Genomic DNA, 25,847 nt, shown 5'->3' with positions numbered 1-25,847 from the left:
CGACTCGTCCAAAAGTCGTCTCAGGACATCCTCACACGACGGAAATAATGACATATTTAACCAGAGGTCCGTCGTCAAATGGATGTGACAAAAGCCGTCTAATTCCTCCCATAAACCCCAGACAAGAGTGAGAACTCCTCCGAACACTGGAGCGCGTCTCACGTTTCACCGACTCTATTCTGGTGCATAAGTGTGTGTGAGTGCGAATGCATCGAGTTGAATAGCCAATGAATAGAGGCCATAGTCAATCAATAGCAATCTACGGCCAGCCTCCGCGATGCTAATGGAACTGTGCAAGAGTTGGCATTTGGCCAGTGCCATCAATGCTGAATCAGTCTGAAAGCCTGCAGGCGTGTGCGTACCGAACCCACACACACACACACACACACGCAAGCACACACACATATATACATATTTAAATACACAGTTTGGCTTTAAGAACAATGGATGGAGAACTGAAAGCTAAAAACATTTTAACGAGAGAGACAATAGGTGAGAATCACAACGTGTGTCAATATGGAAGGCAAAAAGAAAAGAGACGGGAGAGACTCGACACATAGAAGACCGATGAATGTGCCGTGTAACATTGTCCAGGTGATCAGGAATGATCGATGGAATCATTTCACTGCCCCCTCTGCCCCGCGGCACGGCCCATCTCCCATCAACTCCGCCTTAAGCTCTGGTCATTAGTAACACACACACATACACATGCATGTGCAGTGCAAGCACTAACACACATATGCCATCATCATCCTTAGGGCAAGGTCACGTTGCCCTGTCTCCTCAAAACACACCTTCATGGGGTGTGTGTGTGTGTGCATTTGTTAAACCTGTGAATTAGGGTGAAAGACTGGCTGGAGGCTTGTATTGTTCAGGGGAAATGTTACATAACTACAGCTTTTTATCAAGTTAAAAAACGACAAGTCAATCAGAATCCAGGGTTGAAAGTGAATATATCACAAGAATCTACTGAGCAAATCCCTCTTCAGCTGTAAATAGAACAACCACAATAAAAAAAACAAAAAAAAGACAAGTGTCTCCATCTAATCGTCTCCGTGAGGAAGCACATTACACCGAGTTAATTGAGGGAAAAGTGAAAAACGCGTCATCCACCTCACCAAATTGATGGACGGCTAATGCATCGTTTTCAGAGGAGTCATTTCAGTGTGCTCATCAAAGTAATTTGAAAGTAATAAAACTAACTCTATAATGCATTACTGTCTGTATGAAGACGGCCGAGGACTCCTCTCTGTGATTTAAAGGACACGTTGAATCAATACATCTTTCTTAAAAAGGATTGTGAAAGCACTACGCTAACGGAATAAACATGTAGGATGAGACGGTGGTTCCCAATCTGTTTATAGATACAATATGTTCATTTAAATTTTATATTTACAAATATTTAACATTAAGTATGTAAAAACTCTAAAGCTTTCATACAATTTAAATGAGTGTTAAGCTTGGTGTAGATTTGTACAAGTATGCATTAGTATTGCAGCTTTTTAACGATTCAATCAAACTATTTAACTATTTCAACCATTCATCAAATTTAACTGCAACTTAACTATTCACACTAATCATTTACTATTAGTCTACATTTAGCCATTTAAGCTGTGTACCCATTATTTTATACATCAATTACTCTCAGCTAACTATTTGAATAATGCATCTGCAACTAGATTTACCAAGTTCAGGTGACTCAAAATCTGGATTCCTTTTGTATATATTTGATCCTATTTAGCAGATGAACTGATAAAACAAAATGTCCATGTGCCTTAAGCAACTGCAGTAGTACATATAGGGTGGGAAACAGTGGGAATCACTGCTCGCCCTTATACAACAAAGGCAGTGAGAGAGTACAGCTCCAGCACATACAAGTGTAGCCTCATTCCGACTTTTGCTTATCAGAAACAGTTCCCTGTCTGTGCTTGTGAAACATATATTTGACCTATTTTTTTCCCTTTCCAGAAGCAGCGGAGCAAACTACCTGGCTGTCTTCAACAGAAGCACGGCTCTGTGAAACTGCCGGATGCAACTATCTAATGTTCGAGCCATTGTCCTCACCCTCATCTCTTAAAATCGGTTTCACATCTGTCGCAACGTGACAGCCAGGGAGGCAGCCAGGAGCTGGCGGGGCAGAGGGAGTCACAGTCTGGGCAGGAGAAAAAGGTATAGTCTCCCCTCCTTTTTTTATGTTAATAACACAGACCTGAGGAGAGAGTTCGGGAGAAGAGAGGAAAAGATGCAGGAGAGAGAACAAAAGAAGGGGTGAAGAGTTCAGGAAGCTGGAGTCGGTGCTTTGGGGAGAAAGATATTAAAGACGAAGGGAGGTGCCGGGAAGGAAACATGGACGGAGGCAGTAGCAGCACGGCGGCGTGCAGAGATAGCAGAGAAATGGGGAACATTAGATATGATGAGGAATGGAACGGGGAATGGTTAGTCGGGTTTCGAGTTTACAAACAACAGTGTGATGAGTCAATGAGTCACTGCTGTCGCTGCTTCCCCAGAAGGTATAATGAGGCTGTGTGGATGAAGGATGGCACCTCGAAGACAAAAACTCCTCTCCGGGCAGAAATGCTGGGATCAATTTGTCACTTCAGCATGACTGTAATTGCGACACTTTCATCTGTCACGTAGTTAACTCTGACACGGATCGATCACTTAGAGTGTTAGCGTTGCATAGATAACAAATGGGATTACACTGCATCCCACACAGTTGCGCTGATTGAGGTTATGACAGTTTCTTGCTTAGAGGAAAATTAAAAAGGTGAATGAAGGTAATGCATAACAACGGAGGGAAAATCCATCCTTTCTTTATTCATATGCGGTGTGAAGTATGTGAAGGGATTTAAATTGACTGCGTCGCCCGCTTTTGTTTTTGCCTTCCTCTTTAAAAATGGGTGTTATTAAGCCTGAAAACGATGGAGATGAGAGCACGGTGACCAGACAGCGTCAGGTGTGGATGGAGGGAGGAACAGAGATATGAGAGGAGTGGGATGTGCTGGGGTATAGGTGACACACATGGCAGCGCCACATGCAGATGGTACACATGGATGAGCAGCCAGCGTAGTGAAGCATAAAACCGGCCAGCTCACTGATCACACACACACTCTCACCCCCACACACACACACACATGCTTGTTCACTCACTCACACACACATGCCCAAAAGCATGCTGAGGACACCAGTTAGCTTGCCAGCCCTTTACTCACCCAAATCACCGCTGTGAAAATTAATACCTCCAACCGTCCATGCAAAAACCAGCCATACGCTTTTTCACAGACACACACACACTTTAAAAATCAATATATTCATTAAATATTTACATAGGAAAATGCATCCATAAAAATTTGAGAGGACACCCTTTTGAAACATTTTACGATTAAAGTCGTCTCGATAAAAAAAAATAGACAACAGTCTGACATCCCAACAGTTTAAAATCAGTCGTGTTAATCTTAACAATTTCTTTTCCATTTCCTTCAAAACTGACTCCAAAATTGAGATTGACTGCCGGCTGACTGCTTTTCCATCAACGTCACACACACACACACACACACACACATAGATGCACATCACACACACGCACAAACGTGCTTACCAGAAGAGGGATGGGACAGATTGAACAATACCAAAAACACAAAAAAACCTTTCCCAGTGTCTCAAATACGCAGATACAGCCGTGCGTATTATACACAAACACACAGGCGCTGACGGCCATGCACACAATAAGGCATGGTGCGTCGGGGAGGACACAGGGGGCTGAAAGCAATCTTCCAGCTGACCTTGAGTAGGGAGGACAAATTGTGTGATGGAGGGAGAAAAAAATAAAAGGGACAAATGTGACGAAAAGGAGTGAAATACATAATCTATCTCCACTGGCGGAGGGAAACAAATGCTTTCACTGTGATTGAGGACACTTTGCCCTCACACATCCAGACACACACACACTCACACTCACACACACACACACACACACACACACACACACGCACACACACACACACACTTTGATTATAAGAACAATGGATGGAGAACTGAAAGCTAAAAATGTTTTCAGGAGGGGAACGGAGAGTCGAATGGACAAAGTGAAGCAGAGAAAGACGAGGACAATGATGCAAGGAGAGAAGCTGTGGGTGGAGAGAGCAGTGGAGTTGGTAAAGAGGCTCAAATAGGTTGAAACTGGGAGACAGAGGGAGGGGGGAGAGGAGCAGACACAGGCAGATGGACAGAGTAAAGAGAGGGAAGGGAGAAGGAGATGACTATAGTGATCGGCCTTTGTAGATGTCTGTTGTTGCTCACTTTCGAGTCGGCTTCACTGAGGCAAAGTCTTATTGACTCACGGCCTGATACTCCACATAATCAAGCTGTGCACGTGTGTGTGTGTGTGTGTGTGTCTGTGTGCGTGTGCACGGGCATGAAGTCTTGTAACAGAGAACTTTATTACCATCTGTTCCCCCACATGCTTATTTGTTTATATGTGACATGCATGTCTTCTTCAATCGCATTGCTATTTTCCCTCTCTCCCGCTCTGTGCCTCTTCCAATCACCCCTCCCTTTGTGTCCGCTCCTCCACGCCGCCTCGCTCCCCCCACGTGGAGGGGTCAGGGTCCGATAAATAGTATCCGACCCCGAAAAATCACCAGCCATTATCTCACTGCCTTTCTTACTACCTTGCTCGTCGTCGCGATATGGAATTGCGCTCCAGCCATTTTAATCTAAGCTTGTGTGCGCCTGTCAGCCAGTGTGTTTGGAAGTGTGTGAGTGTGTGGGTGTGTGTGTGTGTGTGTGCGCCTCAGTACCTGTCGAGGCCATTAGATGGAGCTGGTGGCTGACTGAGGGAAAAAGAGATGGAGAGAGAGAGAGAGAGACAGAGAGACAGAGGGAGAGGGGGAGAGAGGGGGGGGAGAGAGGGAGAGATAGAGCGAGAGAGAGAGAGAGTGAGAGAGAATCCGAGGATGGATAGCTAAATGAAATGGAGGGGAAGGCTCCCTCTCCTCCACCTGCAACTCCAATTTCTCTGGCAGTGTGTTTTTAAGGTGTCCAACTGTGTGTTGCAGCCTGGATTGCTTGTGTCCAGAAGCATCAATTATTTATGGCACCGTGAGTATCACTTGGTAGCAGCATTACGTTGCTGGTTGTAAAATAAAATAAAAAAAAGATAGAAAAAGAAAGGAAAAAAGTGCACCCTGGAGCAAGAGCGCAGAATATAAAACATTAAACCCTGTGTCATGCTATACATTTTAATTGGTCAAATCCTGAGTGGGACATTGTTGTGTACCAAATAACGAGAAGAGAAACAGGCACAAAACAAGGGTCGAAAATCTACAACACATTTTCCTAATTAGATGTTTGTTGCTTTTCCTGCGATAGCATATCACAAATACTGATAATCACTGATAACTACAGACGCATACAAAGTGTAATTACTGATTTAATTTCCTTATGTTAAAACCAATCGAGATTCAGCGAGAACCCTTTGGATTTTTTCTTTTTTGTGAATGTACACACACACACACACACACACACAATGCATCCTTGAGTTTGTGTGGGGGGAAAAACGATAAACAGACACGCGCGCACCTGTGCAACCACATATCTTGTTGGCAGTTCACAGAAAAAGGGACGGTAGCCCGGAGGAAGGGCAGGTGTCCACAGATGGAGCTCTCGCCGTCTCTCTCTCCCTCGCTCGCTTTCTCTTCCTCTGCCACAGATGGACCCGATCACACCTATTTCTCTCTCACATGCCCTATAGCTACACAATCAGCATGAGTGTGTGTGTGTGCGCGTCTGACTTGTTTATTCTCACATAAAAGTGAATGAGCCTGTAAATATGCGCGTGCGCCGAGAGTGGGTTTAACCTACAGCACGAGCAAATGTGGTGTTAAACTGTGTTTGCGGCAGCTACTATAAAGTGGAGATTCTAGATTTCTGCCTATATCTGTCACTTCTTTTAAGCCAGTTAGAGTAAATGTTGTGTTTGTGCGTGTCTGTGTGTTTGGAGAGACACATTTCCATGAAAAAAGTCACACTCATGTTTCAGAGTTTAGCATGAATATGAATCCCAGGATCGGGCAGCGTCTGCTGGCTCAGGATTATGATCATATTTGCATGTTTGGTGACAGCTGAACACGTGTGAGGTGGCCTGCAGCGGGTCTGTCCGTCTCCGATGGGCAGGGGGTCCTCCTAGCCAATGGGACCATCCGCTCCGTGAATCAGGATGTGAACCACCGATCTGTCATCTGTCTTGATAAACCCACCAGTCAGGACCCTCCTAATTAGTCACCGTGGAAACCATGGCTAATTCCCTGGTCTGCCATGCCAATCACATCCTGTCTGTGGCAGCAATCAGAAAAGCACATTTATCCACTGCTGGGCTGGATCCGTGTAACAGATGTGTGTGTGTGTGTGTGTGTCTGTGTGTGTCGGTGTGTGTGTGTGTGTGTGTGTGTGTGTTGGTGTGTGTGTGTGTACACATGTGGGCGTTTCTGGGAGCTTGTTTGTGTGAGCTTGTGAAAGGACTGTATTTCCTTTGACAATGTCTCCTTTATCTTTTAGAGGAGAGAGGGAAGAAGAAAAAACAACAACCCATATTCTGGCTGTCTGGCTTGTAAATTCATGGTGTGTGCTCAGATAGAAGGCAGATGTGTCAGTGCTGCTGAAAGGGGTGTGTGCCACGTTGTGATTGTCTGTGGGAACTGTTTGATTAGGTTGATGAGTGCTAGCAATCCCCTCACACCCACAAAGCAATCAAACAACTATTATATGACATCGCACACAAACACAAACACACAGATGGACACAGATGCCGAGACATTTGCTTTGATTCGTCGCACTTGACCTTTTCCCACTTGAGGTCAAACGGACTCGTCAAACAACACAGACGCACAAAACATAACCCCTGCACATTCACACAGATAACTTTGAGTTTTTTAATTAAAAGCCACATCACATGCAACTAACCAATCAATTAACCTGCCTTGATTTAGAGGGGCAAATGCCGAGAAACAACCTTTTAGATATTGAGGAACACACACATGAATAAATTATGGATTAATGGTAAAACAGGGCAACCCATATCCCATCCATTTCCAGCCGTCAGCTGCCTGTCAATCACTGTAATTACCATCAATTGGAACTCGCTCACCAGAAAAAGCTGAGGGCTGACACACAAGGGTGCCCTCTCATGCCGACTTCAAATCAATGACCAAAGAAAACACACACGGGGACTTGTGCACATCCAAACGGCGCACACTGGCATTCGTGGATGCCAATCATAAACTTCAAGCGCACATCAAAGCCAAGTTCTATTCAAATGTATGCCGTTTGATCATCGCCTCCGCCGTGTACACATTCATCCTCGCACAAACTCCACCGTGTATATATATATATATAATTATAAATATATATATGAGTCTGTAACCTACATTGCAGTGAGGCATTCAAATCCGACATGTATAGGTTTTAAAGCTGTGTGCTACTTTGTTTTCCATCCACAAGCAGGGGACACAGGGATTGGCTACAGTCAAGTTCCAGCCAGACTCATCTGTTCCTCACTATGCCACCTGACTTCTGTGGGGACAAAGGAGTAGGTGAGGGTCTTACCTGTCTCGTGAGAGAGGGTCTTGGTTCTTCCTGTGTTGCCCGAGTGATGCATCGCTCCGTACTTGTCTCGGTTTCTGATTAACCCTCTGCCCTTATCTCCTCTCTTCCACGCTCCGCTCCTCTCCGCTCCCTTAAGAGTCCTCTTTTCTTGATTCTCAATCTTTTTTGCGCCCTGTCTTCTCCTCTTTTGTCAAAGTCCTCCCTCTCAGCCGCCTCTCTCCCTCACTCTTGTCCTGCTTTGCTCTCCTTTCCCTTTCTTCTCCCCTCTCCGCCTGTTCGCACTGAGCTCTGTCAAGCACAATCCGTTAGCTGAGTGCAGGAGGAGAGAAAGAGAGAGAGAGAGAGACAGAGCCGGAGCCCGACAAACACACACACTTGCGCAGTGTGGATCGGCACACTTGCACACGTGTAGCTCTTGCACCGAGAGACAACCGAATGCCACACACCAAAACACCAGTGGGGGAAAAAGAAGAGCGCAATGCCCTGTTCAGCTTTTCTTCAGGAGACGGCAGGTCTTTTTGTCTTCCTCTTGTTTCTAATCCTCAGTCGTCTCTTTCGCTCAATCCGTCACAGATCAAGGGCAGCTCGGGCATTGGGGAACGGATGGATGAGGCGACGCTGAGTGGAAAAGAGAGTGCCTTTCAGCCTGTGGCAGGCAGAGCAGAAGAGAAGGGGAGATGTGGCAGCAGCTCCATCCTCCATCTGCCCACAGCTGAGACTGAGAGCAGACTCGACACGTACACACGCACGCTCTCTCTCTCTCTCTCTCCTCCTCTCTCTCTCTCTCCCAGCAGCGCCGCACCACCGAGATGGAGGGGGAGGAAGGATGACGACGGGAGCTAACGAATAAGCCAAGGGGAGAGAGAAAGAGGGTTAGGGGTGAAACAGTGAACGAGGGACAGCGTCGCGGTAGAAGAAAGGTAGGAGGAGGAGGAGGTGGTGGTGGGGACGAGGGTGAAAGCACGCCACGGAGCCCATGAGCACTAGAGAGTGAAAGAGTGACAGAATTGTGGAAATGGAGCAAAGCATGCACATCAAACGGGAAGGGGAAAGAAAGAGAGGAGAAGACGAGATAGAGGAGACACGAGGGAACGGGTGGCGAGAGGAGAGGTGAGTAATTGAGGCAAGGTGGAAGGAAAGGAAAGACGAGGGTTGAGGCTAAAAGGAGAGAAGACAAGGCGGTGAAACAGAGAGCGAGGATGGAGAGGGGGGGAGGAAGGGCAGAGGACACTGCGGCGATGAAGCCCGTAATATGTCAGATGTCACATGGGCGTGTTCACATTCACATAACCTCCCTAAATAGGAGAAGAACAATGTCTAATAGAGCAAGAGAGGAAAGCAGCCACTGAAACACCACGGTGACAAAGCTCTTGTCCCACAACCAAACATAAAGCTCACATACTAAAACCCCTTTCATCATATGGTGTTAAACAAAGAGAGAAAATAATGTCTTTGTTATCTTAGTGATGAATAATTTTGTTGCAGACAGAGCACAGGGACAGAGTGGCAACATCAAACCAGCTAAAAGAAGCTGCTCCAACACATAGGCGCTGTCTCCTCCTCCTCTGTCCTCTCAGAGTCTCAGGAAGCAGATTAGCAGGTGAGTGAAGGTCCTAGTGTTGCCCAGCAGAGGGCAGACATCTTGTCACACATCAACCAACAGGCTGAGGTCATCTGTCGCTACGGCATCATGCTAAAATATTAACGACATCACTGACGACGCTGCATCCAGATGCCTCACATGCAGAAGCCATGCATCATCACAGCTGCTCATTTGATGATTTAGAGATAACTCATCACTATTAAGATCATTGATATTTAAGACATTGTTGGGGTCTCCTCTATTCTCTTACTTTATGGAACCAGTGAGGATTGTAAAATGTGCTGGCTGATGCAAGTGGAAAAGATTGATGACTCACAAATTTAATAGGGCAGTTTTTAGTTAACTAAGAGTGAGGATAGAGCACGGGCATGCACACGCACACAAACACACACACAAACACACACACACACACACTGAGGAGCAGGCATAGAGCTGTTGTTTAGAGACGCTATAGCCTCTATAAGCAGGTTTGTGCAGTGTGTGCTGTTGTGAGGAGAGAGGAGGAGAGGGGCGGTAAAGGCCAACCCCTGAGTCACCACTCCAGGGGACCGCTGTCAGCCTCATTTTCTACCTCTTCATGTGAGAATGTCATTCTCAGACGCGATCTATTATTCTCAATGAGTCGCTGATGCACACCATGCGCCACGGCACGCACATATAAGGCTCATATGTGTGGCCACGGACGCACATGCTCGCACATACATGTGTGCAGATTAAGAGGGTTGCACCGGTACACAGGTACTCTCCCTCGGTGCGCACACAGGTGTTGAAACTGGATATACAGTAGGGGCTGGGGGTTTGCGGCGATGACTTCATCATATTAAAGTTGAGAGCGCGGCCCAGGTAGAATCGGCGAACGTGCAGACGGAGTCGCTGGATTTCTCGATGAGGTTCGCGTCGATTTGTCATGATAAAAAAACCATCTCAGACAGAAACAAATTGCTTTCCTGACAACACCTTGTAATACTCCATCATGCGCACGTATTCGCACACTTGCATGGGTCCCCTCGCACAGACACATGTACATGCACACACATGTGAAGGCAAAGTGTAACATTCTCTCGTGCAGGTTATTTATCAATGCCATTCAGCATCATTATAACTGGCGTATCTGTATAAGCATATATATTAGGTGTATACGTGGGCTACACAGAGGCTCCGACTGAGTGCGAGTCACAAGAGAATCCATTCTACCTGCGGTACTTCTGCGTGGATGACACAAGGTTGTACACAAAGGATGTAAGAAGAAGAAGAAGAATGTATTAACAAGAAAGAGCACAGTGAAAGGTCATGTGCGCTAATGTGAACAAGGATCATGTAATGGCATGAGAAGTAATACCTCCGCGTGTTAGGCATATTATGCAGATCCTTCTTTCCCTTTTCTCTCTGTCTTTATCTCACAAGTACATTTTTTTGCTTAATATTGGCTTTTCTCAAACCAGGCTGTTTGAGTTTCAGCCCGTCGATTTATACACTCCCAGCATGTTATTTCAGAGTCTCTAAGCCTCACAGTTCCTTTCCTCGCTCACTGACATAGTTTGTTCTCATTCCTTTACCTTTGCCTGTTCCCATCCACCTACCTCTACTGGGTTCTCCTTATTCTACCTGCCTGATCTGAAACACAGAGAGCGCTAAAATGGAGGAGAAGAGGGGGAATAAATGGAGAGAGAAGGTGTGCTATAAGGTGCCCCCATGGGTTATACATGGTCATTTGTCATGAGGCTGAAAGCTTAAGAAAAGACTAGTTAACCCTTACAGCTGATCCCCCTGAGACAAAGGAGAAAAAAAAACACACAGCCAAGCAAAACAGCTCCAGGAGAAGGTGGACAGCACACACATGCACACACACACACACACACACACACACACACACACACACACATGCATCTACACAGACACACACACACACCCACGACCCTTACAGTAGGCATCAGAATTTCAGAATTGACTTTAGTGAAGCTGTTCGACACCGAGCGAGGGGTGGTTACCAGACTCTCACCACCTCCCCCCTCCATAGCTCTCGCTCTTTTCCCTCAGCAAGAAGCCTTGTTGTCTCCATGGTCCTTTTCCAACCTCCTCCATCCCTCCATTCTTGTCAACCCCCACACCCTGCCAGAGTAATTAATCACCTTGTGCTAATGAGCTATTAACTAATGACAGATTGACATGCTTCTGCCCGTATGTGCATGTATACACATGTGTGTGTGTGTGTGTGTGTGTGAGTGAGTGTCGCCGGAGCCAACCTCAGTGCACTAATGTGATTAAAAAGGTTAAGCTCTGATTAGAGATGGATCAAAAGGAGTAAATGCACACACACCTGTACACACAGAAGCACACATGCATGCGCACAAACACAATGAAATCACACATTTCTTTCATTCACAGGGCAAAGGATACTGACTACTGTCAACGCGCTGTACATCTGATTATATATAAAACTAGGGCACAGAAAAATAAATCAAATTTCTATACCTTTCCTCATCACACAGACACTCACTCTGCATCACATCTCTGGGAAGAAGAGGGAACTTTCAGAGTCAAGCACGTCAGCACCAATGAAACCTTCAAATCTCTTTTTGTTGTTTCTTTGATGCAATTTTTAGATGTTTGTCGACATTTTTTTCCCCATTTTTAAGATTCATTAAAACCCGTGGAGATCAACACAACATGCTTTACTCTCGGTTCTTGAGAAACACACACACACACACACACACACACACACACACACACACACACTGTCCTCCCCTCACCTTCAAGACTGCTTTCAGCACCACGGACAGCAACACAATGGAGCTGCTTTATGAACAAATTTGAAGTGTCCTTAGAACAATGTCCTTGTTTCTTTGTGCAGAGCATGGAAGTCTCCTTCTATGAAATAACAACCACACATTAATGGACTGTGTACCAAACAATTACAGTGTAAAAGAGAGGCACTATATCAAACTGTTACACAAATAGGAAAGTGTTGCATGAGACCGTTAGTTACAGTAGAGGTCCTGGAGTCACTTTAATCAGATGTATTGGAGTCTAAAGCCTCTGCTTTCCAATTCCAAGAGAAATGTAGTTACAGCCAGATCATTTGATACTCCAGAGAATGCTTGCACTACATAATAGGGAGTCTAGCTGCTAACATGTGTGCAAGCGTGCACTTGTGTGCAGGCCACCGTGAGGGTGCACGTGCACAACCAGTGCATGTTCTGTACTGTATGCACCTCTGTGTGTCTCTGACCTAACAGTCAGTCCCCCCGGAGAAGTTTTGGCGCATTCCGAGACTCATTTGCATTCTTGCAGCTCTCTCATTTTTTTTTGGTGGCTATAGAAGTGAACAGCTGTTTAATGGTCATAGCTCTTCAGAGACAGGACATTGGGAAGCACAGAGGGGGTTAGCCAGGGTTTCTGCACTGCCAGACACAAACACACACACACACACACACACACACACACACACACTGAGGCAAACACCAGGTAAAGCCTGGTTCAGCTATGGTTCTGAAAGAGAGATGTGACCATTTAGCAGATGTTTTCTTTCCCAATAGTCAGTTTGGAGGCTTTTCACTCAGTTGAATTTAACAACATTGGAAAAACAAAGCCGGCCACACATGTTATATAATGTAGCTGCTGTGACAACAAGAAAGAAAAACCCTACTCAGTATGGCAGATCTATAGTGACGTTGATTTAAAAAGCAGAATATGTGTAAACATACAGCATGTGGGCAAAAACTCCTGGTACAGCTACATTTTCCAAACAACTAATATCTGCTCTGTATGCCACTGGAATAATTGTGTTTTGAGAGGATGGATAGATGGATGGATGGATGGACGGAGCAGTGGAGGGTGTTTCATAAAACCTGATTTAAAAAGCAAAAGAGGGGATTGAGGTTGGATTTTGGGTTTGCAAGGTGGTTGAGTGAGTTCTCTAATTTTTGTGGATCTCTAAAATTCATAAAAGCTATTTGAACCCTGCACTGCAGACTCCCTGATACACATCCAAGCAAAACTGCATCCAGTGGCCTTCATCCCTGCGCTCATTTTGACTATTTGACTCAAGCAAGCAGTGCAGATGCACACAGATGGGTTTGTAGTTCATGCGATGCCAAAAGAAGGGATTTGGTGAGAGGAAAGAGAAGTGAGAGGTTATTGCCTCGCAGTGGGAGGTGTCGAGAGCCATCCTGCTGTCCCAGTCACAGCTCTCATGTCTTAACCTTTATGTCTCTGAAATTATTTTTTTTCGATAAAGTGCATTGTCCAGAGCAGATTAGAGCTGCACATCGAGACACAGGTCATGCATAATATGTCAGATTGGTTGATTGACAGGTTAACTGACTCCACAGACCACAGCTGTTTGAAAACAAGAGCTATAAATTAATATGTTAACATAATCTTCAAAATTCTTTGATGCAAAAAAAAAAATTGACAAAAGATAAATAGTTGAAAAATAGTTGATTAAATATTATAAGCATAAAAAATATATTTATGATGGCTAAACAATAAATTCTTAAATTGCCAAATTATTATTGAGATTCATTAAAGGGAACACCTCATGTTAAATTTGTATTAAATTCATTGAGTTGTACGTAAAGGAACATCAAATCAGTACATAATTTATCTTTTCTTTATTTCTTTACTCTCTTGTAAGCACAACTTTCCCTAATTTTATGAAAATTACTTATGAACATAAATTCTCATATAAAACATCAGTAAAGTCCACACACTGTAACATCACTTTGTCTTTATACGATGACAAAAGCAAATGCTTTTGTTACATAATATGAATTAAATCGATATTACATACAGTATATCAAAATTAAGTTAGGTCATAAGATTGTTCATTTGTGTATTGTTTCAAAAGGATGAAAAGTGCAATCCAACTTTGTGACAGAAGAAAGTGTTCACTTAAGCAGACCTTTGGAAAGGACTCAGGATAACTATTAAAACTTACTTTTAGTGGGCATTTCATGGTGGCAGGAGACCCAAAGATAACATTGTAGCCAGTGTGTCTGAGAAGAGAGGATCTACAGGACCAATAACGAAAGCACCCTTATCTACACACATACATATATAAACATATGGGCCTAGGTCGAAAAATGCATTAACTCCCTTCAAAGAAAGTGGAAGGAAAATCTAAATCTACTGAAAATGTGTTTGAATTTGAAATTATGTATATCCAACAACGAAGAAGATCACACAAGGTTTAACATCAGACATCTGCCAGCTGAGGCAATAATCCTGATCCCAAATCTCAGTAAAGTGAGTAATAATGGCCTGGTTGTTTCTATATTCTATACATCCAACATGTTTATTCACCTATTTGGTTACAATTAAAGAAATACACACTAAAAGACGGCTAATTGATGACCAATTTCTTTGGCAATGTGACACCATCAACGATGGTTTTAGGAAACTAATCCCATATCGAACTACTAAATCAGTGCGATGTAAGGTCCACCAACTTTTACAACAAAGCTTTCTGAAGTCTCATCTTTCAGGCCGTTTCCTTTCAGATGGAACAATCCCTTCTTCTTTCTCTGTGATTGGCAGCCAGGACGAGCTGCCACAACCTGGGAGTGAAGACACGGAGAGGCTCAAAAACAAAGTGCCTTTAAAGCCTGACTGATGTCGACCCGTTGTGTATGTGACACAACATATTAATTCTGCTGCTGTAATTACTATTACAAAACTGGTAGCTTTCAAAACACTGTGGTAAATGTCACCCTTCTGGTTCCCTTAAACTGGAGTGAAAACCTTCTCTCATTGGCTCAGCATCACCGTTTTTAAAGATCATGCAATCATGCAGATGGACAGGGCCAACAGAGATGTCCATGAATGTAAATGCCACTATTTTGACCATCTCACACATTACTGTATATGCCACTATATATTATATCTGGACAGGATAACTGTGCCTGTCTCATTCCTCAGAGACTCCCTTCTTTTCTTAGCACTACCAAAGGTCATGTTATAGATAAAGGACCAACCAACAGCACATTCTAACTTCCCAATAGGATGCCAACACCTGCTTGACCTTAGAGAGTGACAGCAATTTCTAGCCTTTCATGGATGTGCTGTGGGTGATGCAGGTGTGAGGAAGATATATTGGGATTCTGTGGGAGACATCTTCAGACTCTGGCTCATGGCAATTTCCTGTATGTGCAAATACACATGGCGATAAAAAGAATTCTGATTCTGATTCTGATGTTACTTTGTCAGCGTTAGGACATTGTTCGACCTTCTGGTCTCCTTGATGCATCAAGTCTACATTAAAAGGACAGCTCTAATGTAGAGACGAAAGACCTCCCAACATGGTGGGCCTGAGGAGAAGAGAGTAAATGAAAACCTGGATGAAAGAGAACAGAGAGGCCAAAAGACACCAGAGGGAGACGAGGGGAGACTTGGATCAAACAGGAGGATTGATGGGCTTGTAATTTTCCTCCTTTCTGCCTGCTAAAGATGATGAATCCCTCTATGGAGAGTTTAATCAACAAAGAGCATGCACACAAGCCGTGCCGCAACAAACCTGTCACGGGTAAGCAAACAGCGCAGTACAAACAGCCACAAAGCCCGTGGTGTGACACGGAAGCGGCTCTACTGTATGTTAACACATTCTCAGCTCCAGGAAAAGTTTTTGTGTCCATCCGTGAGCAAACATTTGTGCTCAATAATTTCAGAAAATTGGAAACTGAGAGATGGAAAATACTCTCCTGTCAGAGAACATGCATGTGTGTTTTCCAGGAAACAGTGGACTGCTAGCCATCTGGAAAGAACTTGTGTGTGTGTGTGCATGTGTGTGTGTCTGTGTGTGTGTGTGTGTGTCAGCTCTATATGTTCTACACTTGGCATGAAAGCTCCCTCTTTACCAGACTGAATAGATTACAATGCCTGTGCCACACAGATCAATAAACACAAGTTATGGCAAAATTAATTGCTTGTGACAACGCAAAGGAAGACCACGAAACCCGACTGTGTGTGTGTGTGTCTGTGTGTGAGCTCATTGTCTGAGTGAATTGTGCATTAACTGAAATAGTTATTGTTAGTCAATAAGCAATTTCTATGTACGAGGCCAGCAGAACGTATAGTCTATTAATTAATTTATAGCAAACACCCTTGAAAATTCTCAATGAAATTGAGGAGTACAACACATTTAAAAATGGAGCGGTATGGGAGAGAGGGGGGTAGGGGGGAGACAAGGGGAAAACCTGGAGTTTGGGGGCTTCTGTGATCATGATCGATGGATAGAGAGAGAACAGGGGCTCCCAGAAGGAGAAGTGTAAAAGTAGGATAGCACCTCTCCCTCGACACCTCTCCTCTCCGCCCATTTATCTAAGCACAAGTCTCCTCTTCATCCTGCCCCTCCTCCTCCTGCTGCTCTCCTTTCACCTATGACTCCCCCTGCTCTCCTGCCTCTCCACTGCTGTTCTGTGTGGTTTTCCAACGCATCATCTCACAGCATTCCCTCCTCCTCCTCCTCCTCACCTTCTTCCTCTGTGTCTGTTTATTCATCTGCTTACTAACACCCATACAACCGACACAGACAAAAAGACAAAACCTCTCCATCCCACTGGGTTTCCTCTCTGCCACACTCGCCTGTGAAGGCTTTAAAAATTTGTCCCGCACTGATCCCGGATGACACACTTACAGTGCACTTAGATTTTTTTTTTCCTTTATGAAAAACCTATATTTTCCAGGGACTGCTTACAGAGGCTCATGTCCTTTTATCTCAGCTGCTTTGCCCTGCTTTGCATTCCTGCCGCAGCACAAGTTTCAACACATTCAAACTAGTGCTCTATGAGGGATTCTAATGGAAGCTGTTCAGGGCACCACTTATTGTCCTGTGCGTCTCAAATGCTCAACAAGCCAAACAGCAGTGAGACCACTAAGGTGACAATAGAAGCAGTCCTCTGCATCTACGCCCGAAGCTCCTGCCCGAGTCTCACTTCCATTCTTCTTCTGTCCGCCCCGATATCTATCACTTTCTCACTCATTAGCCACACCCCCCTCGCCATCCCTCCATTCCTCTTCCTCTCTCTGGAGAGGAAAAAACAAACAGCTGTCAGGGTCAGGCTTGCATATGAATTCCAAATGACTTTGAAGGGCACAGGGGCCAACCAACTTTCTCTAGAGGAGGGGCCGGTAAGGAGCACGCGCCCGTGCGTGCACTCAAACAAGCGCACAAAACAGCATTGAATAAATAAGGCCCACTCCTCGACCCACACACATACACACACTTGGGCGCGAAGTGGAGCTCCTCTTTGAATCAATACTGCATTTTAAGTCATCCTACAGTCAAGGTGAAGGCAGCGTGCATGTGGAAATCGGATCTGTGGTCGGTTACATACACAAACATATAGATCATGCATGCGTGTGTGCGAGCGAGCGTACAAATGACTGAAGCTTGCTGCGATGACAAAACGCTGTAAAGCTCGATAAACAGAAATGCTCTATGCGCTGCTTTGCTCACTTCATCTCTGATTTATTTCACAGGAATAAACTGAGCCGCGAAACTTTCCAAAGACACGAGGAGTCAATTTCACCTTCACCGGCTCTACACCCATGGCTCAATTTGCTTCTCTCTCTGGGTCAAGATGAGTTGATGAATCATTTTTCATCTTATCAATCACATGGGTGTGATGTGCCTCCACCTTGTCTGTATTCTGAGCTCGCTCTCTATCACTGTCTGTTACCGTTCATTCATCATAAATAAGACGGGGCTTTATATTATTCATCGCAGGTCCGCAGCGGTTTAATCATTACGTTGCATAACACTTGCTTCTTTTCTGACATTTTCTCTCTGATGGAGCTGACACCAGAGTCTAATGTGATCAATCAGGAAAAGTTTGAATCCATTAACTGGTTCTTTTTGTTTAAAAGAAAAACAAACATGGTCTCTAAAGACGTCTTAAGACCTGAACTCTTCAGCATGCAGCGGGTGATTCTCCGCTCAGACGCTCTCACAACCACACAGACATTTCTGGAGCGTTCGGTTGAGAGGAGCTGCAGCAGGCGGAGGCTGGGACATAATGTATAAATGAGATCACAGGTTTGGTTTTCAGAACCTCAACACCGTCTTATAAGCAAAAGCCCTTCTGACATCTTCATCACTGTCTTCTACACGTGTGGCGGCCCTTTCACCTCCGGAGATATTTGCGTTCTTTGTGATGGTGGAGAATGGTGATGGATCGTGATCTTGGACAATGGTTACATAGTCTACTTCATATACACTATGCCTACTCACATATTCTACCATTACTGCCATAACTCCTCCACTTCAATGGTCATTGCTGCTCCCTTCATTTCGACCGGGCATTTTCTTATGTGTAGATAACATGGACATACCTTTCTATTATGCTACAAACGGTTTCTTCTAATCTATGTTGTAAACACAAAGAAATTGTGTTTCTGTGATGAGCTATACGCAGCATCTTCTGCACCTCTGTCCGTCTCGGGAGAGGGATCCTTCACATACTGCTCTCCATGAGGTTTCTACATTTCTTCCTCCTGTTAATAGGGTTATTTGGTAGTTTGTCCTTGCTCTAGTTTGGGGTTAACGACGGATCAAGCACCTTGTGAAGCCCTATGTGAATATGAGCTATACAAATACAATTTTATTGATTGCTGTGTTCACACCAGATGCTACACGAACAAAAATCGAATAGAGCCAAGCAGTAAATATTCAAAAGAGGAGAAGACGCAGCTCTGCCGTGTACATGTACAGTGTAAAGGAGAAGACAGCGCCGGGGGATTTCAGCCTTTTCAGGAGGGATGACTGCTGACCAGTGACCGGTTTGATCACCCGCTCGCTGAGGTCGGTGCCAGGACCTGAGTACGGTGAGGCATAGAAACAAATAAGTGCCATTTGGTTCACATGGGGCGAGAGATTTGTATTTGTACATTTGCATCTAAGACTGCGAGCAAGCCCAACAAACCCACCGGAGAATGTCAGGAGATTATCTGGAGCTCAGTGCATGAGTAAAAGCAGGTTTATTTCACTTTACACCTGATTTAGTATAATTTGTTCAGGATCCACTAGAACAAATGGCACGTGTTGTGTTTTAGCTCTTTAGTACAAACAAACCAAGATGAATGCACGTGGCTGCATGGATTGATGGGTAACCTATTTATTGGACAGCCCTGCTGATTGCTGTCGTAAATTGTTGTAAAGAGCTTGAGGAGGAAAAACGCGATTCTGAACATGATAACTAACAACCACACATGTTGGGCATACAAAACAGGTCCCTTGTATTTCTGGGGTTGGGTTTTCCTTTCACATTCCAATCAATCAATTTCCTCACATGCACATATCAATGCACGCCCATGTTGCCACGGTTACCAAAGGATCTAGCATAAATCACGGGTTGCTCACACAAATGGCTTCCTTGACATTATTCATGAATATAAGCAGATGAATGGAATGTTAACAGGTAAAAGGGGAGATATAACAGAAGCTGGAGTAAAGTGTTTGGCCTCCACAGGAGAGCTTTCGTGTTCCTTGGTATAGGAAAGACTCTCAAAGTCTCTGAAACTCTCTCAGAGGGATGAAAACTGTTCGCCGACGAGCTTTTCCCTCATTTGGAGTTTTGGTTCTGGCAGTGGAGCGCTGTTTGCTCAAAATCTACCATAAATATTCACTCAGGGTGATCTGGTTAGATATAATATTATAATTCAGTGAGCCCCCTCATGCCCTACATGCATAGATCTATATATACTCCATTTTTCTACTCATTTATTCCAGTTTTTCCCCATAATCCATTTCCCATCTGTGCATTATAAGAGCCCCTTTGATGTTATATTCTGGAACATATATGCAGCATATACATACTGCACATCGGCCTGTGTCTGTCTGTGGTGGCAGATAAGATCAGGACGCTCGACTGGATTCAGTCTTAAGGAGAAAAAAAAAAATGTTTGAATCATTTTCATGCCGCACAAGGAAATTGTACTTAACGTCTCGCAGAGTGGGTTTTTAACAGCGGCTGACGAAATTTAATTCAAGACTTTTTAGGGCTTGAGTATATGTCAGTGTGTATGTGCCTGCTCGTTTGTGTGTGTGTGTGTGTGTGTGTGTGTGTGTGTGTGTGTGTGTGTGTGTGTGAGCCCTTCCAAGTCTTTGAGTTTTGGCAGCGAGATCAGAAGAAATGTGCGTTGTTGTGTTTGTGTGTGTGTGCGTGACGGTGTGTGTGTGTGTGTGTCAGGGAGAGAGGGAGAGAGAGTAGGCATGAAAGTGAGAGTCTGCTCTGAGACGTTTGATGTAGAAGAACAGCGTCTGCTGTCTGTCAGCCAACTGCCAACCCTCTATCACCATCCCAACACATGGCCTCTGCAGAGTGTGTGCATCTGTGTGCGTGAAAGTGTGTGTGTGTGTGTGTGTGTGTGTATAAGTGGCCTGATTAGGCAGGGACTCGGCCATGTGACACTGCTACACAGCTAGTTAGACTCACAACGCGCACCTCACTGTGTCACTGAGTAAATGTGTGGGCCTGAGAATGCAAAACAGGATTTTGTTTTTGAGTCACATGACATAGACAAGGCGAGAGACCGAGGGAAAAGGAGAGGGTAAGGGTGTGCGAGTGTGTGTGAGTGTGCGTGTGTGTGTGTGTGTGTGTGTGTGTGTGTGTGGGCGTATTGGAAAGGGTGAGTAATCTCTCACTTTTCATACCTCTCATGCTACACCACCAATCTTTGGATGGGTCCTTAACAGACAGAGTCAAGTACACTCATACCTAATTGTTAACGGATGCATGTGTGGCTTAGAGTGTATCTGAACATCTCTAGTGTGTGTGTTTGTGTGAGTGTGTGTGTGGCAAAACATCACAGAGCCTGTTCCAACATGGCAGACGTTTCAGACGACCCACTCCTGTTTTCATCTGCAACTCCAACTTTGTCCAAGTACGATAAACGAGCCCCACAAATTATATAAGAATTAAAAAAAAACACAAAGGAGAGAATTGCAGTGAACAAGACAAGGAAAGATGCCGCTTTCTATATTTGGCCTCGGAAAGGCCATGATATTCTTTTATGATGGTTTTTAGTTGGATGGGGAAAAACAAAAGCTGAAGAGATGCAGCAGATGTGTGAAGAAGTGAAAGACAGGGGGAACAAACACAATGAAAGAGTATGGAGAACAAAAGCGGAAATGAGGTCTGCTCAAAAAGTCAAACACTTGTCTTTGACTCACACTCGCACACATGCATGCCTATGCAAACTGAGGCGCAAACAAACAAAATAAAAACAGTGAGAGAGGTGGGAGTGTGTGTGTGCGCGCGCGAGCTCATGCTGAATACACACTGCGGTATTGGCAGAGTAAAAGGCTGAAAGATCAGGTGAATCTACAAAGACACACAGATCCGACTTTTTGCCACACTTCTTGACATTTCCACTCTGATGGGGCCGGATATAGCTTCGCTGCCTCCTCACGGCTCACAGGAACACACACAAACACGCACACTGTGAGAGTGAATAGCTGAGGACCGGGGGAGTTATTCCAGAGGGAGAAAAAGTGAATAGAATATCGGTGGGGAGAAAAACAGCGAACAGTATCCGAGCGGAGGAAATGTCCTGTGGCAGCAGCACCTCAGGCTGGCTGCACTGATCAGGAAATGCACAAAAGCACTTCACCCCACAAAGAGTTGAAAAAAGGAGGAAGTAAAAGAAGAAAGAGAAAGGGGCTGGAATCCAAAGTCAGAAAAATCTATATTGAGAAAGAACACAAAGGGACTAGAGAGTGGAAATTAAAGCACACTGAATGGATAAGGACAAGCTGTGAGAACTTGGCTGTTTCTCTTTTCTATTTGTAAATGCTCCCTTGTATTGCCCTTTCTGTTGTACTTAGCAATGTCATGCCTCCTCGGTCTCTGAATAGAAAGAGAGCGGCGACAGTGGCGACCGGTCTGCAACTGGTCAATTCATTTTGAACAGGTTCGGAGGGCCGGGTTACATTAATTACAACCAGAGGTGACTGGAGCGCACAGCTATTGATCTGCATAGATGGTTCAGGTGCAGTTGCTGAGGTGTGCGGTGAGAAGTTACCTGATGACTGAAGCACAAGGACAGAACGTGTCAATATAAATCACAACTGACCAGTGTGATTAGTGGTACAGTAAATATTCAACACTTCACTGTCTGCTAATTATGGTGCTTAATTGTTTTGAGAGCAGAGGTATAAGAGGATACAATGCTCCAAATGAATGCAATACTGTTAGTAGATGGTTCGGGTTAAATATAGAAAGATTAGGAGACGTTTAATATCAGGAGTCAACTGGAAAAACATACTTGCAAATTGATGGTGTTTGGACGACAGTTATTATTTCATAACCCTCCGTTTCAGCCTGTTTAATATCAGTTTAAAATATTAGCTTAAACCCATGTCACCTTAACACTATGGAGCATCACCTGAACATGAGGTAGAGTTCTGACTCAGACAACACCGTAAACCGTTCAAATCTAAACAGACGACCGAGAACAAAACTCTGTGGAACCGGGTCCAACATCTTTATGTAATTTACATTATGTGCAGCAGCCTACCTGCTCTTGTGGGAATTATCCTTTGAGTCCTTAGAGACACAAAGACTCCAAATATGTTATTGATAAACACTCATTAGAATTATGAATTAGTACAATGTCTTATGAGTCAATATTCAAATTGCTATATTCCTTCAAAGTCATGAAGGACTATAGATTAATTTAGTACATCATAAGGATCCAAAGTGTTACACAATGTATTTATTTGATGGCCTTTGAGTTGTATTACGTAAATTAACAGATTTGGACTATGCACAATTCTGCTTATTTCTAAATATTGACACTATATAAGACCTAAACATGTAATGGCATGATTGTGATTACCAAAAAAAACAATATATATCAGTTGTGTTATCAGCAGTATAGTGTCTGTGATTACTTGTTTGTATGCAGATGTGTATCTTTGCCTAAATGTGATTTTCTATTGTAAACAAAAATAATATACAAATAAAGAGTCCTGCTCTGTGTCCCATATCCTGATATTGATAGGAGGAATCTAATGTTGACTTTCACCTTGTTTCCTCAGGCTATCAAACGGAAAGTGATCCTCTCTTCCCGACCGTGAGGAGAAGTTTTCTGCTGCCACTCTCACCCCAGCAGCTCAACCTTCTCAACCCACAGCAGCACTTCAGCTGTGTGATAATCCTGTAAATGTTGCTGAAACAGATACACAGCCACAGTTTGTTATAATCCAAAGCGGCTCTGGTTGCTTTGCTCACCGATGCATGCGCTCAACTTTCTTACTGGAACTGGTTGCTATTTCTGTAAGTGTGCTTTCGCTTCTGTTTATAAAGACAAAGGTTAACAGTGTTTCAACAGACACTGGGCTACAATATGGCTATGTTGTTTTTGTTATTAATGGAGTATGCCACCAATTTATCTTTGTACAGTTCATGTCAGTTGATTAAAATATGCCGTGACTGGCCGGGCAACTGATCCCAGACATCAACTTGTGACTTATGTATGGTATGCATTGATATTGATTACAGGCACTTGCTTCTGTCTGCCCTAAAATAGATAGTTATGACTTTGCAAAGGGACCCCTGGGGATGGAGGCTGAGGGAGTCCAGGCCGACCCATTGATTAGGTAGAAAGGTGACCGGGGTGTACTATTGATTGTAACTGGTGGAACACGTACACCATTGCATAAAGTGGACTGAGCTTTTACAATGTGGAGAGAGCGAGAGAGGAGGAGTGAGGAGCTTTCTCATAAGCCTGTTTGCAGGGTGAAGATAGTAGGACAATGGAAAACCACAACAGCTGATAAAGTTCCAAAACGTCATGTTTCCCTGAGCCTCAGCTGCAACGCCTGTACAACTGAGACTTGGCTTAGCCACGGAAAGGGTTCAGAGAGGGAGATTTGGGGCCAGCTGAGATGCCAGCCTGTCTCCATGCTCAGCTGTGGAGATGGAAGATAAAGTCAGATACTTGTCTGATGATTAGCCAGCTCTGGGTATTAAGTGGCAAAACAAGAGGACTCGCACAATCAGAGGTTAGCGTCTCAAATATAGATTTATTCATCTGTTCTCTTTTTTTCCCATTTGACTCTCTGCAAAACAAAGCCAACCTATTAAAGCAAGTATCGAGTGGGGAAGAAAGGGTTTTAACAGGAATATTGACATCAAAGCTGCTGAGTTTTTCCTGCTGAGCAGTGGGGTTTTAATCTGGGTCAGATTCTTCTCTTGGTATCTATACAGTGAGTGACAAGTGCCGTGCCACAAATGCATATCAAAAGCTGCATCACACACACACTGTGAACAACCACCTCTGACAAACTAGGATATGTCGGTGAGATATTGGCAGTGAAATTATTAATGATGACATCATGTCCCGCCTCTGTGACACACATCAAAGGCTAACTCAGTTGGTTTTACACATAAATAAATGAACTCTGACTGTGAGGATTATGACTTATACATTATGAACCGCAAGTACGGGCATATACCGTTGGAGCTTGACCCTGGTGGGACCTGGTGGTATGGACAGGGTTTGGATCAAATTATTTAGATTATATATGGCCATGGGTCAGGTTCGGTCAAGCTGGTTAGGTTATCGACTTCTTCGTCAAAAGGGTCGGGCTTGGGTCGGGTTCTTACACAAGAAACTGAATGTCTTGGTTTGGGTCAGGCTTGGTTAGTTTTCTCACAGTTCAAGTCAGGTTTGACAGAAGATCGTGGCCTGAGTCGCACTCTTGTCCTGATCCATACTGAACCAATCGTCACAGTACTTTTTTAACTTTTGCAGTTCAAGACCCAAAAGTCAACCAGCGTAACCCTAACCCATGGCTGAGTTGAGAAGGGTTCCGGTATGGAGATGGAGCAGAGACGGCCTATCGTGCTCGCTTTGATTACATTGGGAAGTGTTCTTCTCCAATCTATATATACGACACAAGACACTCTGGACAAATTGGGAAAAGAGGATCATCATGATCAATGGCTTCCCAATTTACAAGTCAACAGCATTTAAAGAGAAAAACAGTGCAGGAAATGAACCCCTTGCTTATTTGCCAATACAGTGGAGAAAATAACCGTCCAATCAGAGCAGTTTATATGAGGCACTCAATGCTTAACGTGCCTGCGAGCTTCAGGCTCATGAGCGCCAAGAGAGCGCCCACTACTCTAAATCTTTAAGTTCCTTTAATCACAACCTATAAATGACATTCTGCAGGTGTGTGCATGTGTGCTATTAAGACCTGGCTGCAGCTCAAAGTGAACTCTGCATTTTCCACGAGACTGTATTCATGTATCAGGCGCCCTCTTGACTCTTTCTGTTTCATTTATAAACAAATAGTGGCCATCAGAGACTTGCAAGGCACCACCATGCGATGCCGTGTGGTGCCCCGCGGCCCCGTGCTCCATTCGATAAGACAGCGTGAAGCAGAAATCAATATGGATTAAAAGTCTGTAAGGAACGATGCCCTGACAACTCCTTACCACGTACAGGATAAAAACATTGCATCTGTTAAGCTGGACGGCCTATTATTCCTCCTTTTAGAGTGGAAATGAGAAATGAAAAATGAAGAGCAGGAGATAAAAAACAGGTCTGAACTGAGGGCCATTATGACACAAAAATTGCCTCATGGGGCATATCCATCAAGGTGATTAGAGTGCTGCATGGTAGGAGGCCGGAA

At 44.2% G+C, this 25,847-nt stretch overlaps 1 protein-coding gene across 1 annotated transcript in view; it reads right to left on the bottom strand.

Moving 5' to 3' along the window:
• tenm2a (teneurin transmembrane protein 2a) overlaps window positions 1-7,654 on the bottom strand; it is a 102,968-nt gene extending 95,314 nt beyond the window's left edge. Inside the window, exon 1 of the mRNA XM_062394358.1 lies at window positions 7,563-7,654. Coding sequence (XP_062250342.1) covers window positions 7,563-7,654 — 92 coding nt within the window. The remainder of the gene's footprint in view (window positions 1-7,562) is intronic.
• Window positions 7,655-25,847: the final 18,193 nt, after the last annotated feature.

This window comes from Platichthys flesus, chromosome 8 (assembly GCF_949316205.1).
Source record: "Platichthys flesus chromosome 8, fPlaFle2.1, whole genome shotgun sequence".
Classification (NCBI taxonomy): Eukaryota; Metazoa; Chordata; class Actinopteri; order Pleuronectiformes; family Pleuronectidae; genus Platichthys; species Platichthys flesus.
The sequence above is the reverse complement of the archived record's forward strand: the minus strand, read 5'-3'. Positions and strand labels throughout refer to the sequence as shown.